The 19,660-nt window shown below is 38.2% G+C and overlaps 1 protein-coding gene across 2 annotated transcripts in view; it reads left to right on the top strand.

Moving 5' to 3' along the window:
- Nucleotides 1–11,005, top strand: part of CROT (carnitine O-octanoyltransferase) — a 61,209-nt gene extending 50,204 nt beyond the window's left edge. For both annotated transcript variants that reach the window (XM_010859132.1, XM_010859133.1), the window contains exons 14-18: nt 2,733–2,856; nt 4,216–4,294; nt 4,388–4,481; nt 4,596–4,715; nt 10,058–11,005. In XM_010859132.1, the coding sequence (XP_010857434.1) occupies nt 2,733–2,856; nt 4,216–4,294; nt 4,388–4,481; nt 4,596–4,715; nt 10,058–10,178 (538 nt within the window). In that variant the 3' untranslated portion in view covers nt 10,179–11,005. The remainder of the gene's footprint in view (nt 1–2,732; nt 2,857–4,215; nt 4,295–4,387; nt 4,482–4,595; nt 4,716–10,057) is intronic.
- The last annotated feature ends 8,655 nt before the right edge of the window (nt 11,006–19,660 follow it).

Below are 19,660 nucleotides of genomic sequence, written 5' to 3' on the forward strand. Positions count from 1 at the left end.
ATCCTAAAGGTGATCAGTCCTTGGTGTTCATTGGAGGGACTGATGTTGAAGCTGAAACTCCAATACTTTGGCCACCTGATGTGGAGAGCTGACTCATTTGAAAAGACCCTGATGCTGGGAGGGATTAGGGGCAGGAAGAGAAGGGGACGACAGAGGATGAGATGGTTGGATGGCATCACCAACACAGTGGACATGGGTTTGGGTGGACTCTGGGGTTGGTGATGGACAGGGAGGCCTGGCATACTGCGGTTCATGGGGTCGCAAAGAGTCAGACACGACTGAGTGACTGAAGTGTTTTCATATCTAAAGCAAATCTCTTGAGGATAGTATATAGACTGTGATTTTGTTCATTTTGCCAATCTCTACCTTTGCAGAGTTTAATATATTTATATTTAAGATAATTACTGATGAGGGAGAATTCTGCCCTTTTGCTATGTATTCTGTAGGTCTTATGTGTTTTTGTTCTTCAGTTCCTTCATTCCTGCATTTTTTAGTATTTAGTTGATTTTTTTTTTTTTTTGTAGTGTACCATTTTAATTTCCCTGTCTTTCTTGTCTCTATTTTTTAAGCCATTTTCTTTATGGCTACCTTGGAAACTACGTTTAACATCTTAAATTTATAACAACCTAGTTTGAATAATACTGGCTTAGTTTCAGTAGTATACACTGTGCTTTTGTCCATCATGGTGCTGTCCTTTTTATTTTGTCACAGATTATGTTTTTTTACATTGTGTGTTCATGGACATAAATTTTTATTACTATTTTATGTATTTGTCCTTTAAAAAAACTGTTAAGCATTGTTGCTCTGTCTCCCATGTTTCCTATAAACTGATAGTTAGATTTGGAAACTTAAAAATAGTAATCAGTAAATTTTATTATTTTTTATAACAGTAAATCAAATAGTTCATCTTATTTGTTTCCTATCATATCCTGTTCAGTTGTTAGCCAACATCCATTATAAAGTTTCCTCCGTGATATTTTTACCTAATGGTTTTAGTGGCCATTGATGATCATTACCAATATCTCTATTATTTCATTACAAGTTGCTGAGTAGTGATATTTTTTCATTCATTCTTACTGCCTTTATTTTTAATTTTTTTTTAAAGGTTTTTTATGTGAGCCATTTTTAAAGTCTTTGTTGAATTTGTTACAGTATTGCTTCTGTTTTGGTTTTTTGGCCAGGAGGTATGTGGTATCCTAGCTCCCCAACCAGGAATTGAACGCACTCCCCCTACACTAGAAGGCAAAGTCTTACCCACTGGGCCAGGAGGGAAGTCCCTAGATTGTTACTTATACTTTCTTATTCACATTTTGAAAAGATACTATTTCAGCTCAGGGAGATAGTCTTATAGAAACATTGAACAGAGGAGGCCCAATAACTATTTGAGGGAATTTCTTGGTGGTCCAGTGGTTAAGACTTGGTGATTTCACTGCCATGGACCCAGGTTTGATCCCTGATCAGGGAACTAAGATTCCACAAGCTGTGTGGCATGACCAAAAAATAAAAAAGTGTTTGACCCCTTCTGGGGTCTCACAGAGTCGGACACGACTGAAGCGATGTGGCGGCGGCAGCAGCAGTGCCCACTTTCAGACCTTTTACTCTAATTCCATTTTATTGCTTTGACTGAATTCCTATCACCAGGAAAGAGAGCTTTGTACTGAAAATTGTTATATCATTTATATCATTCTCCAACCCAGGAAAATAGTCATCATCCTTGGGCAGCAGTTCCCAACCTTACTGGCACCAGGGATTGGTTTTGTGGAAGACAGAGTTTCCATGGGGAGGCAGGGGGAGAGTTTCAACATGATTTAAGCACATTACATTTATCGTGCACTTTATTTCCAATATTACATCAGCTCCACCTCAGGTCATCAGGCATTGGATCCCAGAGGTTTGAGGACCCCTGCCCTAGGGAACTTATTAAATAATGCTTTTACTTAATTTTACAGTCATTTGAGCTCTGTATGAGGGAACTAAAGGCCAAGCACACTGTATTCTCTATTGCCATGTAACGAATTACCCAATATCTTAGTAGCTGGGAACAACAAACACTTCCTTGTCATCTCGCATTTTCTGTCTGTCAGGAAGCCAGGTGCAGCTTAGCTGGATGCCTCTGACCTCATTGCTATAGTCAGGGTGTCAGCCAGTGCCGTGTCCCCACCTGAAGGCACTCCTGCAAGAGGATCTGTGTCTAGACTCAAGTGGTTATTAGTAAGGTGCCTTTCCTCCCAAGCTCTAGTTTAGAGGCCTCTCTACAGGGCAGCCCCCAGCATGGCAGCAGGCTTTCCTCAGAGTGAGGAAGTGAAAGCGCATGAGAGAGCTCACTTTGTAACCTGATTTCAGAAGTGACTTCAAACTGCTTTTGTCCTGTTCTTTTTGTTAGAAAGAAGACACCAAGGCCATCCTACACACAGCGTGAGGGGTTATACCAGGGCATTAGGAGCAGGAGGCAGGGACCACTGGACGCATCTTAGAGGCCACCTACCACAGACACCAAAGCATACAACCTGACGGCAGGCACGCCTTTGAAACATATGTTATACTAGGCCTGAGTAGTTTTTGCTCTTGGCTGTTGAAAATAGCCTCTTGTTATTGAAAATCTCAATTGCAGTGTATATCATAGAACTTAATCTCTGACCAAAGCCAGCTTTACTAGGTAAACTCTTTGTAGTAACATTATAGTGTTTTCTTTCTCATAATACATTCCCTTTCATTTTTCTTTTTTCTCATAGTCCTGGTTGCTGCTATGAAACAGCTATGACAAGATTATTTTATCATGGCCGTACAGAGACTGTGCGACCATGTACAGTAGAAGCAGTCAATTGGTGCCAATCCATGCAGAATCCTTCTACCAGTGTGAGTATTCAAAAAGAAAAAAAATTAAGTTGTCTGTTCTAAAGGAAACATGACCCTTGAATAACTAACTTCTTCAAATCCCTGAATCAGTAAAATATTTTCAAACATTTTTTCCTGGAAACTGTCAAACATTTCTTCATTTGCCAGTGAAGTATGCCCTTGGAGAGAATAAGAAACAGGGAAGACCTGATAAGCCCATTTGTGTCATCTTCGAGGCAAAATAATTTCCCACACCTTGAGTATTTCACTACTGTTGATCTGCCTTTAGATAATACTCATACAATGCAGACTGTTCCCAAACGCCTTTACAAGGAAACTTTTCTTGATGTGGTTGAACGTTTTTGAAATGAGATTTTTTTTTTAATATTAGAACCAATATAGCTTTATATGTTTTGTTTTGTTTTATACTTACTTTTAAGCATTTACCACAAAAGGGTGGTATGTTCCCACTGCTGTTTTGGTATTGCATTTGCTTTTTTAGTCTTGATAGACATAGTTATAGTTATATATTGTTGTGTAGTCACTGTTGTGTCCAACTCTTTGCGACGCCATGGATTGTACCCCACCAGGTTCCTCTGTCCCTGGGATTTCCCAGACAAGAATAATGGAGTGGGTGACCATTTCCTTCTCCAGGGGATATTCCTGACCCAAGGATCGAACCCCTGTCTCCTGCATTGCAGGCGGATTCTTTACCACTGAGCCACCAGGAAAGCACCTAGTTATATATGTGTTACCTTATTTTAATTTCATGGAACTGCTTAATTATCTTTTTTGTACAACTATGCTTTCGTTTTGCAATCATAATTGCTTTTGTCTTTATACTTGTTAATATCACTTTAGTGCTACCCACAAGTTCCTATTTTCTTGTTCTGGAAAGGAAATAAGTTTCGGAGCATATAGGAAGGAAAAGGCAGTGGAAGAGGGTAAGGGTTGGGAGGAGGGATAGATTGGGAGTGGGGAATTGACATGAACACACTGATATATTTTAAATGGATAACCGACTAGGACCTACTATAAAGCATAGAGAAGTCTGCTCAGTATTCTGAGCATAATAACCTAAATGAGAAAAGAATCTGCAAAAGGATGGATAAATGTATATGTAGAACTGAATCACTTTGATGTGCACCTGCAACTAACACCACATTGTTAATCAACTGTACCCCAATATAAAACATATTTTTTTAAAAAAGGCAATAGAAGTGCAGAAAACGACACAAAAATTATGTGTCTTAAGGTCTTTCTTGAAATCTTTCTTTTTTCTCTTCTGAATTACCCAAATTCTAATTACTTTGAGCTCAGGTTTTTCCGTTTGGTTTCTGTACAGTTTGTTATTAAAGTATCTCTTGATTTTTAATACAGCTTCTTGAGCGGAAGCACATGATGTTAGAAGCTTTTGCAAAACATAATAAAATGATGAAAGATTGTTCAACTGGAAAAGGTACTTACACTGGAATTATTGTCACTCAAAAAAAAAAAAATTCTCTTGTGCAGGAAACTCTTATCTAACTTCAAGTTTGGGGTTCTATTGCAGGATTTGACCGTCATCTCTTAGGCCTCTCACTCATAGCAAAGGAGGAAGGCCTCCCTGTTCCAGAACTCTTCACAGACCCCCTCTTCTCCAGGAGGTAACATAAAGCGGTGTCTTGTCACCTCAGCAGTTCTTCTTCCTGGATGTTAAAAGCTTTTCAGAAACAAGCCTCTGTAAGCCTAGTAAAATATCCTTTCTTTGTGCTGTGCAGTGGAGGAAGTGGGAACTTTGTTCTCTCAACCAGTCTGGTTGGTTATTTAAGAGTCCAGGGCGTGATGGTTCCCATGGTGCACAATGGCTATGGATTCTTCTATCATATCAGAGATGACAGGTAAGGCTGCTCTTTTTTATTCTTACTGTGCTCATTTTCGTTTTTTGAATGTCTTCCCTCCACTATGATTCTGATGTTATCATCTGTCACTTGCTCCACGGGCAGTTATTTTTTACCACTTAGGTGTTTGATGCATAATTAGTCTCTCTTTCCTGCTTTTGAGACTTTTGTGAAATCAGTCCTTGAGGTGTTTTGTGCACAACACCGTTTCAAGATTGACTCGGTGACCATGTCATCATCATCCTCCAAAATCAGTACACATATTACAGTACACTTGTTCTACCTCAGGTATTTGATGCTAAGTTCAGGTAAAAACTGATGGTCTATACATATGTGGTGGTTAGTACAGTCATAGACAATAGCAATGATACCAAGACAAGAGACAAGGTAAATTAACTTATATTCAGAAAAGGATGGTTTACCCTGTCAGATGCATTTCATTTTTATTGTATGGGGTTTGACTTAAATTTTTGGAAAGAGTGAGAAAGAAAATACTAAAACCTGGCAAGAGAAAGAGTGGTGGAGAACAAGATAATTAAGAATTGACAAAGACTTGGGAAGTCCCTGTTCATAGCATCTGGCTGTCTCTTTTGTAAGAGCTTGGGTCAGGGAATTAACATAACGAGGCTACATTTAGCACTGTGTGAATAAGAAGAGAGCAGGCTTAGAGGCATTTCAGGTGGAATGTGAAAAATGGAACTAATGGTTTGTCTGACATGTTTCACTTTCTGAAATACTGTTTCTCTACTTTTCCTTTTTTAAAGAATTTAGTCAGTATTATTTTTTTCAAAATTTTATTATCTACCTCCATGTCAAGCGTGGTTTGTGTATACCCGAGGTGCTTGTGTTTGTTGACATCTAAGTCTTAGATGGCATATTCCCATAGTCATATTTGCAATTTCTATACATTAATTTATAAATTAATGATAAAGTTTAAACATAGATCTTATTATCCTTTTTTGTAATAGTCAGAAGTCAAAAATCATCATCACATACAGAGAAACCTGAAGATTGTAACATATTTCCTGGCAAGTTGTGGATCTCACCTTGCATGCAGGGTTAAGAGTTTAGGCCATATATGCCTCAGGTCTTTGACTTTTTGAAAAAATACATTTTTCATGATCCTGGGACGGAACTTCCATTCACTCATTCAGGAAATATTTAGTGAGAACTTACAATGTGCCGAAGATTGTTTTGTGTGCTCAGGACACAAGACAGAGGAGATCCCCTCTCTTGTAGATTGTAGTTTTTACATGGGAAATAGGAACAAAAGGAAACAAATAAGTAGGGTGACTGCAAATAATGATGAATATTATTGAGTCAGTGTGGTCATAGAAACAAGCTGGCAGGGAGACAGAGCACTGCTTTATGTAGTGTGTGGTCAGGGGACGTGTCTGAGGAGGGCTCATGAGGCTGAGATGTCGAGGGTGTGAAGGAGTTCATCAAATGAATTGCTAGGAGGACAGCCCTCCAGCATCTGTCCCCTGCTCGCTCTGCAGCAGGTCCTCCGTGCTCTTCTTGCTTTCGCTTTTCCTTCCCTGCAGACCATTCTCTGCGCAGCAGCCCTGATGGCCAAATGGAACCCAGGTCATACTCTCCTACTCAGAATCCTCCGAGGGCTTTTCCTTTCAGTCACACGAGATCCAGAGTCCTCCTGAGAGACCTCATGATCTTGCTCTCATCTGCCTCTCTGACCTTGTCTCCTGCAGTGCTTCTGATTGCCTCCACTCCAGCCACAAAGGCTACCTTGTACCTGCCAGGAAAGCACTATCCTCGAGGCCCTCACAGTTGTGATTTCCTCCTTTTAATAGTCTCTTCCCTGCAGTATGTGCAAAGGTAACCCCCTTATTTCAAAGGCTCTCATCAGAGAGACCTTCCCTGACCATCTAAAATAGCAGTCCCCCTTCTCCACACACACTTGTTGTATTTTAACATTTATAACCACCCAGTCTGTGTGTGTGTGTGTGTGTGTGTATTATCTATCTTTACTTCCTAGAATATAAGCCTGCAAGAACATGATTTTTAATTTTTTTGAATCTCCAGCTCAACACATTGTGCTCATTCCTATTTCCCAGTGACTTTGTTGTTTAATAGAAGCACACAAATCTGAGGCTAGGGAAGAGCTTGGAATATTAAGGGGCAGTATGGCTATACATTAACAATTGAGTGGGAAGTTAGTAGAAAAAGAGATAGAAGAGGGGGAGACCAGAGCTAAAACTGGTAGGAAGGGCAGTGTTCTCAACCCTAGTGCATCTGAGAATTACCTGAAGAGCTTTAGAAGCAGTATTCCTGAAGGTACTGATTTGGTTGGGGTGCTCCATTGATGTAGGGCCTTGTAACATGGTAAGGAGTTTGGATTTCCTCCAAAAAGTAACGGGAAGCATTTTACCAATTTTAAGTATTAAAGTTAAACTTGTTGTATTTACATTTGAGAAGGACCCTTGGCTGTTATATGCAGAATAAATTAGGTAGATAGTAATATGAACAAGAATGAGATGAAAGAAATCAGGAAGCATGGATGGTATGTATGTTGAACAAGGCAGCTGATACTGAAGGTGGAGAGCATGGAGAGGTTTGAGAGATGTTTTGGAGGTAGAACCGGTAAGACTTATTGATGGATTACTGATTCCAATGGTGGCATTTACTGGGATGGAGAAAATTAGAGGGGAAATGGGCATGTTAGTGTAGAAGTAATAATTTCGTTTTGTACATGGTCACTTCAAAATTTCTGCTAATACAGGAATTAATTATAATTTGTATTTATATACAAGATAATATGCCAGTAGGCAGTTGGATATATGAGTTTGGAGCTCAGAAAACAAGTCAGAGCTCAAGGTGTACTCAATTTCTGAGTCATTACTGTGTATATACCCCAAATACATGGAAATTCTCTGAAAGGAATTTTTCATTCATTGTTAAGCTTGAAAATGTATGACCTAGAGAAAGTTAGTTTATTTTTGAAATAGCATTTTATGTGTACTTCATGCTCATTGTTAAAAATATTTTGTAAAATATAGAAAAATATAAGAACAAATTTAACGTTTCTGTTATAAGACATGACATATCTTTCTAATGTATAATGTGCATTGATTATAGCGTATACTTTTTTATAAATGTAGATCATATTATAATTTTTTTTTTGTGAATTGCATTCTCAATATTATTTCAGCCATTTCTCAGTGCCATTAAATATGCTTTGAGGTATTTTTGGTTGAGTAATATTTAGTCTTGTTGTTTAGTCACTAAATTGTGTCTGACTCTCTGTGACCCAATGGACTGCAGCACGCCAGGTTTCCCTGTCCTTCACTATCTCCCAGAGTTTGCTCAAATTCATGTCCTTGAGTCAGTGATGCCATGCAACCATCTCATCCTCTGCCGCCCTCTTCTTTTGCCCTCAATCTTTCCCAGCATCAGTGTCTTTTCCAGTGATTTGGCTTTCCGCATCAGGTGTCCAAAGTATTGGAACTTCAGTATCAATCCTTCCAATGAATACTCAGGGTTGATTTCCTTCAGGATTGACTGGTTTGATTTCCTTGCAGTCCATGGGACTCTCAAGAGTCTTTTCCAGCACAGTTGGAAAGCATCAACCTTCTTTATGGTCCAATTCTCACATCTGTACATGACTACAGGAAAACCCACAGATTTGGCTATACAGACCTTTGTCAGAAAAGTGATGTCTCTGCTTTTGAATATACTGTCTAGGTTTGCCATAGCTTTGCTTCCAAGGAGCAAGCAAGTATCTTTTACTTTCATGGCTCCAGTCACTGTCTGCAGTGATTTTGGAGCCCAGGAAAAGAAAATCTGTCACTGCTTCTACTTTTTCCCCTTCTGCTTGCCATGAAGTGATGGGACTGGATGCTATGATCTTAGTTTTTTGAATATTGAGTTTTAAGCCAGCTTTATCACTCTCCTCTTTCACCTTCATCAAGAGGCTCTTTAGTTTTTGGCCATTAGAGTGATGTCATCTGCGTATCTGAGGTTTAGTCTTATGGATTTCCATAATTAAACCACTTCCCTACTATCTTCAGTTTTTCTCATTACAAATAATAATATGATAATTAGTGTTCCTTATTTTATCATATCATTGCCAACTTTAGGCATTATAAAGCAGTCTATACAAATTTTTATAGGAAAATATAACCTAACCTGAATTCATATGAAGCAGAACATTTTCTCTTTGTTTATTGGCATCTGTGTATATTCTTTGGTGAATTGTGCATGTAGGAATGATTATTCTTTCTATAGTTTAAAAATATAACTGAATTTAAAAAAAAAATTTAACACATAAATAGAAATTGTTACTCTTTGTGAAGAAATACTTAGCTTTTGCTAAATATTTGAGAGGTGTATGTACAGTATAGCTAGAAAAGGCCTACTGATCATGAATCACCAGTGAAAGCAAGGCAGGACTTTCTGTAGGTTCCTGTATATCTTTCAGCAAATATAATCCACTCAAACATTGGTTTCATTATTATATACTGGGCCAGAACATGTTTTTATGTCATTCTGCTTAATCTAAAGTACATGTCAAAGATAACTACTTTCCTGTCTTAATTTTCAGTGATGTGAAAATCGCATGGTCATCCACAGACATATTATACAATATTTTGATTTTAACTTGAGCATAATGCATGTTTTGGTGTAGAAAATTTGTGTGTCTGTAAAGGGGAAAGCTAGTTACAAGAAAATTAATTAGTAACCACGTTTCTGCTCTGAGCCCTTGAAGAGCCAGGCTTTCTTCCTATTTATTTCAGCTTCCTGGGGCCACCTTTATCGGCTACTGCATAGGGGATTTCTTCACCAGGAGCTTCTAGAAGAACATAGTGTGGAGGGCATATCTTGGCTTCGAGAGAGTTTCTCTGGCTTTTCTAGAAACAGCCTTTCTCTCCTCTTACCCTTCTTTTTCTATTTTATTATTTTTGTTTACTCTCTTCAAATATTCTTTAAAAATAGTTCAAGTTTTATTGCAGACAGTGGCATGAATTCATTTAACTCATCCCATTTGTGGCATGTTAGAAAGGTCTTTATAGGAAAAGGCGAGTTTATTTAGCACACTAAGACCTAACTCCAGAGCACCCTTGAGTTCTGCCTAGTTTCTTGTCCCCTTTTGTCCTTACTTAGGCTCTAGTTACAAGGTAAATTAGGAGTTGTGCTATATGGAAGAATGTGGCTTTACTTTCTATTGTGTCAGGCTACATTTACCCACAGTGAGCAAGCAATACTGTTTCATACACGAATAGCCAGGTGGAACAAGGGTCATGGCTTTCTTCACTGTCACCACTTGGAGCCTTTTCCTGTTGACATTGTGTTGTACTTAATCATTTATTATTTGTACTTCGCAGGTTTGTTGTGTCCTGTTCAGCCTGGAAATCATGTCCAGAGACTGATGCAGAGAAGCTAGTTCAGCAGGTTTTTCATGCTTTGTATGATATGATGCAACTGATGGAAACGCCTCATCTCTAGAGACTAATCATTTATTAAGCACTTACCAAAATATATAATTGGGTGCCAGGAGTGGGTGGTATTGTGAGACAGGAAGGGATGTTAACTGAAGGAAACTTGTTAAATGTAGAGATCAGTAGAATCATGCTCTCAAAATTTATCCTGACATAGAAAGTAGAAATATTTTTAAGCTTCCTCTGATGCAGCAATACAAATTACAATATGACTATAGAACTATGCATAGTTTAAGATCAGCCTCAACAATGCCAATCTACAGATTTTAACAGTGCAAATCTAACTCTCAAATATCTTTGTTGGTACCTAAGTAGGTAATAAGTCTTCTTTCTGGACATCATCATAGAGTCCATCTTTCAAGCACTTTAACATTTTCTAGTTGCCAAAGGATATGAAATACATGATTGGATGCTAACTTCCCTGAAATCAGTGGTTCCACATTCACCACAGGGATACAAGCCTACTATGTTTGGGAAAGACCACTACAATTTAATCTGAAAGCTTATGTTGGACAGAATTAGGTTGTAGTAAGGAGGTTTACACCCTCTGACACATACGAAAAACCGCCGCAAATTTATTATATCATTACATTGAATTGCCCAAAGTTTGTTTGGGTTTTTCCATAGAATTTCCATAGTTTTTCTTACAGAAAAACCCAAATGAACTTTCTGGCCAACCCAATAATTAGTTTTGTGAACATGAACTTAAAGCACTTATATTTAAACTTAATGACTTTACAAGGATTGAATACTAAATCAGATTCTCAGGATTTCTTTTTCCTTTATCCAGTTTTATAGTTTTTACCCTCAGGAAATAAAATTTTCGAAATCATATAGCTTCTTGTTTTGTGTTTGAGTGATTCATTCCTCTGTGGCCTTCTACTTTCTGATCAGTTGCATATTTGTTGTCTAATAAATCCCTCCAGAACTTCCTGTCTTAAAACAGGTGGTCATCTCATGATGTGTCAGTGGATTGAGCCCACTCGCACGGCTGTGCTGCTGTCTTGCCTGAGTTACAGCGCCGCCCGTACCAGGCAGGTGGATGAGGCTGGAAAGCCTGAGACAGCCTCACGCCTGCCTGAGGCCATAGTGGCTGGGACTTGTCTGCATGGTGTTTGATCATTCATGATTCTAGCCTGGACTTCTGAACTGGGCAGTGGAAATGTTCTAGTAGGGAAGGGTAGAAGTTGAAAGACCTCTTGAGGCCTAGGCTCTGAAGTCACGTTGAAGTCATATGATGTCCCTTTTGTGTGCACTTTGCTGGAACGAGTTACCAGAGCAGCCCAGGATCAAGTGGAGGAGGGAAAAGGTTTTACCTCACAGTAAGAGGAGCAGCAAAGTAATTTGTAAATGATTTGGTAAATGTACATGAGTGGGCACAAGAGGGCATGGTTTATTGGGGGCCATTTTGTAGCAACCTACCACAAATATTACAATACATTTAGTGCACTGGTTGTAGAATATATATCCTTTTTTGGTTACATTTTCATAGGTTCTGGTTTTGATGACTGGTTGCCATTGTTATTCCTTTGTGAAAACATTCAGAGTTGGCCTCTATGGCATTTGATGTATCCACGGAGGCCTGGCGTGCTGCGATTCATGGGGTCGCAAAGAGTCGGACACGACTGAGCGACTGAACTGAACTGAACTGAACTAAGAGTTAATATAGACTACAAAGATGAAATCTGAGTCAAGACCTTTATACTCACTAGTACAAGTGTTGACTTGATTGTCAGCACACTTAGAATCATTTGGGTTTTTTTTTTTTTCTTTTAAAAAAAATATTTAATTGGGGGAAAGTTGCTTTATAATGTGTTGGTTTCTGCAGTACAACAATGTGAAATGTCATAAGTCGTAAGTCATTAATGTCATAAGTATACATATATCATGTCATATGTATAATGTCATAAATAATAATGTCATAAATAATGTCATAAATGTCATAAGTATACATATATCATTTCCCTCTTGAGCTGCCCTTCTCTCCCCACATAGTGGTTGTACCAATTTACATTTTCACCAACAGTATAGGAAGGTTCCCTTTTCTCTACACCCTTTCCACTATTTGTTATTTGTAGAGTTCTTAATGGCCATTCTGACTGATGTGAGGTGACACTTCATTGTAGTTTTGATTTGCATTTCTCTAATAATTAGCAATGTTGAGCATCTTTTCATATGCCTGTTGGTGATCTGTATGTCTTCTTTGGAGAAATGTTTAGAACTTCTAGCCATTTTTTGATTGGGTTGTTTGTTTACCAAGTTGTAGAGCTGTACATTTTGGAAATCAGTCCCTAGTTGTTGACATCATTTGCATATATTTTCTCCCATTCTGTAAAAGCTTGTAAATTTGATTAGGTCCATTTGTTTATTTTTGTTATTACTTCTGTTGCCTTGGGAAACTGACCTAGAAAACACTAGTATGGGGACTTCCCGAGTGGTGCAGTGGCTAAGACTCCATGCTCCCAATACAGGGGAGCCCAGGCTTAATCCCTGGTTGAGGAACTAGATCCCACATGCTGCAACTAAAAAGATCCTGCATGCCGCAGTGAGGATAGACGATCCCACGTGCCACAACTAAGACTTGGTGCAGCCAAATTAAAAAAAAAATGGTATGAATTATGTCAGAATGTTTTGCCTATGATCCCTTCTAGGGAGTCTCATGGTGTAATGTTTATGTTTGTCTTTAAGCCACTTTATCTTCACTTAGAGTGTGAGGGAGAATTCTGACTTCATTGGTTTACATGAAGCTGTCCAGCTTTCCCAGTACCACTTGCTGAAAGAGATTGTCTTTTCTTCATTGTATATTCTTGCTTTCTTTGTCAAAGATTAATTGACTGTAGGTGTGTGGTTTTACTTCTAGGCTGTCTGTCCTGTTCCATTGACCCATATGTTTGTTTTTGTGCCAATGGTTAGGCCTCCTGCTTTGTTCTTTTCCTGAAGGAAAAGAATTGCTTTGGCAATTCTGTGTCTCTTATGGTTCCATAAGTATTTTAGGATTATTTTAGTTCTGTGGAAAATGTCATGAATAATTTGATAGGGATCGGATTACATCTTCAATGTACAGTTTTATATACCTAAACTTACTTTCTTTTTTTATTTGTATATAGTTGATTTACAATGTTCCAGATATACAGCAAAGTGAGTCCATTATTTTCATGTCTATTTTTCAGATTCTTTTCCATTATAGATTATTTCAAGATATAGAATATTGTTCCCTGTGCTATACAGTAGGTCCTCGATGTTTATTTTTATATATAGTAGTGTGTTTCTGTGGAGAAGGAAATGGCAACCCACTCCAGTGTTCTTGCCTGGAGAATCCCAGGGATGGCAGAGCCTGGTGGGCTGCCGTCTGTGGGGTCACACAGAGTCAGACACGACTAAAGTGACTTAGCAGCAGCTGCAGTGTGTTGCTGTTGATCCCAGATTCCAAATTTATCCCTCTTCCCCTTTCACTATGTCTGGGTCTTTTCCTGTTTTGTAAATAAGTTCATTTGTATCATTTTTTTTTAGATTCCATATATAAGTGATAATATATGGTATTTGTCTGAGAAACAGTAAGATAATGACTGATTTTATTAAGATAATCTCTAAGTCCATCTATGATGCTGCAAATGGTGTTACTTTTTTTTATGGTGAGTAATATTCTCTCCATACATTTTTGGTAACTCATAGCCAGGCTGTTTTCATACTGCATCAAGCCAGATGTTACTTTTAACAACTAAATGTCAAAAGCTGTAATAGACAACCCCAAATTGGATGTTCCAAGTTCGAATAAGATATACTTATGTTTTATGGTGACTTATAAAAGAAGTCTCTAAGTCAGAAAAACTTGTCGGAATTTATTTTTAAGATACACTATAACAAGAGTTCATCAGTTCTGTGTCCCAGCCTGGACACTGACCATGGTGAAATAGATGCCTTTCTGTGCCAGCAGCTGCTGGTGTGTGCCGTGCTCCCTGACTCTGCCATTCTCAATCACCACTATCAAGTCTGCGTTCTGGATGGTGGACAGCCGGTGAGCGATCACGATGCAGGTGCGGCCTTCTCGGGCTTTGTCCAGGGCTTCTTGGACAATCTATTAATAAATCAGAACAGAAGCCTTACCTTAAAAATTAGAGAAATAAGTTTTAAAAGTAAAGGAAATCCAAATATTTTACCATCTATACAAAAGAAAGTTACCTTTCATTTCTTATGTCATCTTTGAATTTTTAGCTTTATGTATTGAGTTTTACATAGTCCGTCTTGCATATAGTTATGTTCTTTATAATAAAAATGTATTCTCTAAATAATCTTCACAATCTTTAAATTTTCTAACCAGTCACAAAATAATTTAAACTAACTGCTTCAATTTTGAATGTTTTATTTCCCGGTTTTTCCATTATTAATATGCTATGGCATTCAAACAAAAAGTGCAATAAAAGTACTTTTTTGTGTATAAAATTTAATCATTTTAGAAAATTTGGAAAATTCTGGAAGGAAGGGGTGAAATAAAAATATTTTACCTCAAAATAACTGCTGTCTACATTTGTTTCCTTTTTTTGTGTGCTTACCCCTCTTTTAAAATTTTTATTGAAATATAGTTTACAATGGTGTGTTAGTTTCATGTATGCAGCAAAGTGATTCAGTTACTATATCCTTTTTTATATTTTCCATTATAGATAATTACAAAATGTTGAATAAAATGCCTATACTATATAGTAGGTTCTTGGTTATCTGTTTTATATATAGTAGCATATATATTTTAAAATCAAACTCCTAATTTATCCCTCCCCTCTTTGATAACCATAAGTTTTTTTTCTATGTCTATGAGTCTTTGTTTTGTAAATAAGTTCTTTTGTATTGTTTTTAGCTTCCATATTTGCATGATTTAATGGTATTTCTTTCTCTGACTGACTTAGTATGGTGACCTCTAGGTCCCTCCATGTTGCTGCAAATAGCATTATTTCATTCCTTCTATGCTTTATTAGTCCATTGTTCATATGTACACATCTTTATCCATTCCTCTGTCCATGGACATTTAGGTGCTTCCATATCTTTGCTATTCTAAACAGTGCTGCAAAAACACTGGGGTGCATATATCCTTTCAAACCAAGTTTTTTCCCAGATATATGCCCAGGAGTGGGACTGCTGGATTATATGCTAACTTTCCTTTTAGTTTTCTGAGGAACCTCTATACTGTTCTCCATTGTGGCTGTCTGAGTTTACATTCACCACCAGTGTGGGAGGGTTCCTTTTTTTCCACACCCTCTCCAGCATTTATTATTTGTAGACTTTTTGATGATAGCCATTCTGACTGGTATGAGGTGATACCTCACTGTAGATTTCATTTGCATTTCTCTAATAATTAGTGATGTTGAACATCTTTTCATATGTTTGTTAACCATCTGTATGTCTTCTTTGAACAATATCTAGGACTTCTGTCCATTTTTTGGGCCAGAGTTCTTTAAAAATATTGAGCTGTTTGTGTTTATTTTTTTCATGATTGACTACACGAAAAAGTTTTGTTTTATAAATTAAGTGGGATGTGAAGTGGGAAGCCATACCTTCTCACTTTCAGTATCCAGTGCTGACGTGGCTTCATCCAGCAGTAGGATGCGGGGGTGTCGGATGAGGGCTCGGGCAATAGCAATCCTCTGTTTCTGTCCCCCGGAAAGCTGAGTCCCCTTATCTCCCACTCTTGTTTCATATTTCTGCAAGTTAGCCATTAATAGAGTTAGTAAAGTTCTAGTTTAGAAAAATCCTAATAGTATATTGAATAAACTTTTACTTCTTAACACTTGACAGTTCTAATTATAGGAAAAAATAATAGGAAATAATAATAAAGTTTCTATAACAACCACGACGTTGTGCATTTACTTTTTTTTAATGTGACGTTCATTTTCAAAATCAAACTAGAATGTTAATGATCTTAGTTTTCATTTCATTTCATATCCTGCAACAAATTGTCCAAATCCTATCATTATCTGAACATCAGTTCCCTTCTCCAGGAGATCTTCCCAACCCAGGGATTGAAGTCTCTTGCATTGCATGGGCTTCCCTGGTGGCTCAACAGTAAAAAAAAAAAATCTGCCTGTAATGCAACAGACCTGGGTTCCATCCTGAGGTCAGAAGATCCCCTGGAGCAGGGAATGGCTACCCACTCCAATATTCTTGCCTGGAGAATTCCATGGACAGAGGAGCTTGGTGGGCTACAACCCAAATGGTCACAAAGAGTCGAACACAACAGAGCAACTAACACTTTCTTTTACTCCTGCATTGCAGGCAGATTCTTTACCATCTGAGCCACCAGGGAAGCCTCATCTGCTGTCACTGGAGTCCTAAAATGGTTACATGTCAATGTTCAACATTATTAATTTAAAATATTCACATGACCCACACAGAGCCTAATTTATTCTTTTTTAAATTCATTCATTCACTTAAATATTTACTGACTACCTGTTATGGTAGAACTGTGGGAAGTATAAATATGAATCTGCCTCTGTTCTTACCCTTAAGGAATTTGTAATCAAGAGAAAAAAATACATACATAGCACGCAATATAAGATTAAATTACTTGTAACAGAAAATTGTGTCACTGAATTCTTACCTTAGTTTTCAAATCCGTATTGATTTCACTGCAATTTGGCTATAGTCACAGCAGCTAAAGTAAAGTGAAGTCGCTCAGTCGTGTCTGACTCTTGCAACCCCATGGACTGTAGCTTACCAGGCTTCTCTGTCCATGGGATTTTCCAGGCAAGAGTACTGGAGTGGGCTGCTGTTTCCTTCTCCAAGGGATCTTCCCAACCCAGGGATCAAAGCCAGGTTTCCCGCATTGCAGACAGGCACTTTACCATCTGAGCCACCAGGGAATCCCCAAGGTTGTGTTGCCTGTCCGTCGGGGACTCAAACCCCAGTCTCCCGTGCAACAAGCGGGGATACTCACCACTATACTAATGAGGATGGCAGCTAATGAGGATATATACTATATATATCTATATATAATATATATACACTATATACTAATGAGGATAGAAGCTAAATGAGGTAATAAATAGGGAGTGTTGGGGACTGGAAATTGGAGAGTACAGATCCTCTCCAAAGAAATAAAGCACTAAAGAAAAACAGTCTTATGACAAAATTAACTCAAAGTGGATAGTGAAAACTAAATTGTAAAACCATGAATTTAGAAAATAGTGGGTAAAATCTTTAGGACCAAGGCCTAGACAAAGAGTTCTCAGACTTGACATCAAAAGCACAATCTGTAAAATGAAATAAAGGATGAACTGGGACCTCATCAAAATTAAAAACTTAAGCTTTGCAAAAGACCCTGTTGAAAGGATGAAAAAAAACTACAAACTGGGAGAAAATATTTGGAAACTACATTTCCAACAAAGGACTTACTAGTAAGTAGAACATAAAAATCTGTCAACACTCAACAGTAAAAAACAATCCAATTAGAAAATAGGCATTTTTACATGAAATACATGAAAAGACATTTCATCACAGAGGAAATATAGATGGCAAATAACTATATAAAAAATGTTCAACATCCTCTGCCATTAGGAAATGCAAATTAAAATCACAATAAGATATCACTGTGTACCTATCAGGATGGTTAAAAAAAAGTTGCAACAGCAAATGCTGGCAAAGATTCAAAGAAACTATATCCCTCATCCCTGCTGGTGGGAATGTGAAATGGCAACACCACTTCAGAAAACTGTTTAGCCATTTCTTATAAAATTAAACAACCAATCACCATATGGTCTAGCAGTTATACTCCTGGGCATTTATCCCAGAGAAATAAAATTCAGGTTCACACTAAAACCTGTACACAAATACTTATCGCAGCTTTACTCTAAAAAACCCAACTGGAAACAACCTCAATATGCTTCAATAGGTGACTAGTTTAAAAAGCTGCAGGTCATACAGTAGCTCTAGTTTAAGGAACCACCATACTGTTCATAGTGGTTGCACCAATTTACATTTCCACCAACAGTGATAGGAGCATTCTCTCTCCTCTGCAAAACAGAAATAGAGTTACAGATGTAGAAAACAAACATGCTTACCAGGGAGGAATGGGGAGGAGGATGCTAAATTAGGAGACTGGGATTGACATGCACTCCACTATATATGGAAAAGAGAGAACTAATTATGACCTACTGTACAGCACATGGAACTCTGCTCAATACTCTGTAATGGCCTCTATGGGAAAAGAATCTGAAAGTTGGGTGTATGTGGAGACACACATATACATAATGTACAATCATATATATATATATATATGATTCACTTTGTGTATACCTGAAACTAACACAACACTGTAAACCAACTATACTCCAATAAAAAATTTTAAAAGGCCATCCAGACCATATATCCATCTGATTCAGTAATAAAAAGGCATGAACTACAGTCCATACCCAAGAGCTTCAGGGATTTACAGCTGAGTGAAAATGCTAATCTCATGTGGTTATATAACATTCTGAAAGTATGACACAAATGGAGAACAGTTATTTGTTGCCAGGGGTTGTGGGGAGAGAGAGTAAGAAGGAGGGGTGTGTCTACAGAAAGGTAACATGAGGGATCTGTGGTGATGAAAACGTTCCATATCCTGACTGGAGCAGTGGATGTGAGTCTACACAGGCAATAAAAGTGAAGAGAACTAAATACACATGTGTACAAATGCATACAAGCAAAACCAGCAAATTCTGAATAAGGTCAGTGGGCTGTATCAAATTAGTATCATGGTTGCAATACTCTATCACTTTTGCAAGATGTCATTGGAGAAAACTAGGTCAAAGGTACATATGATCTCCATATTCCTTACAACTGCATGTGAATCTGTGATTACCTTGAAATAAAATGTTTCATTAAAAAAGTGCCATAAGGGACAAAGCAAACAGCTTTAGTCCAAATGCAGCCCATAGCAAACAGTTTGAGGTGACTTAACAATTGCCTCACTTGCTTTCCATGACATTGGTACAAGATAAACACCACAACTAATATTTCCATTTGCCAATAAGGAAACTTGGTATCATGGACTTCAGTGTGTAGTCCAAGGTCACAGTGCTAGTACAGAGGCCAACTCTGGGACCTGCTGGAGGAGGAACACGGTGTGCAGTTGATTCCGACCTCATCCAGGAAGTCACCAGCTCACTTACGTGGGGCAAGGTCTCAATGAAAGGATGGATGTTGGCTGCTTTGGCTGCGCTCACAATTTCAGGCATGGTTACAGGCCGGCTGTTGTCCCCATAGGCAATGTTGTCGGCAATGCTGCAGTCAAACAGGACGGGCTCCTGCGACACGATTCCAAGTTGGGCTCTGAGCCACTGGACGTTGAGCTTCTTTGCTTCGTGACCATCTAGAAGCTGAAAACCAAACCCCACAAACTGTAAGAAGGACTTCAACAACAGCAACAAAAAAACTGAGCAGTATGTTACTAAGAGACTGTGGCACATGGACATCGGCAGCTTGTGAAATACCAAGCCTCACCGCCTGTAAGCTCTTACACAG

Source organism: Bison bison, unplaced genomic scaffold (assembly GCF_000754665.1).
Source record: "Bison bison bison isolate TAMUID 2011002044 unplaced genomic scaffold, Bison_UMD1.0 scf7180017864454, whole genome shotgun sequence".
NCBI classification, from domain to species: Eukaryota; Metazoa; Chordata; class Mammalia; order Artiodactyla; family Bovidae; genus Bison; species Bison bison.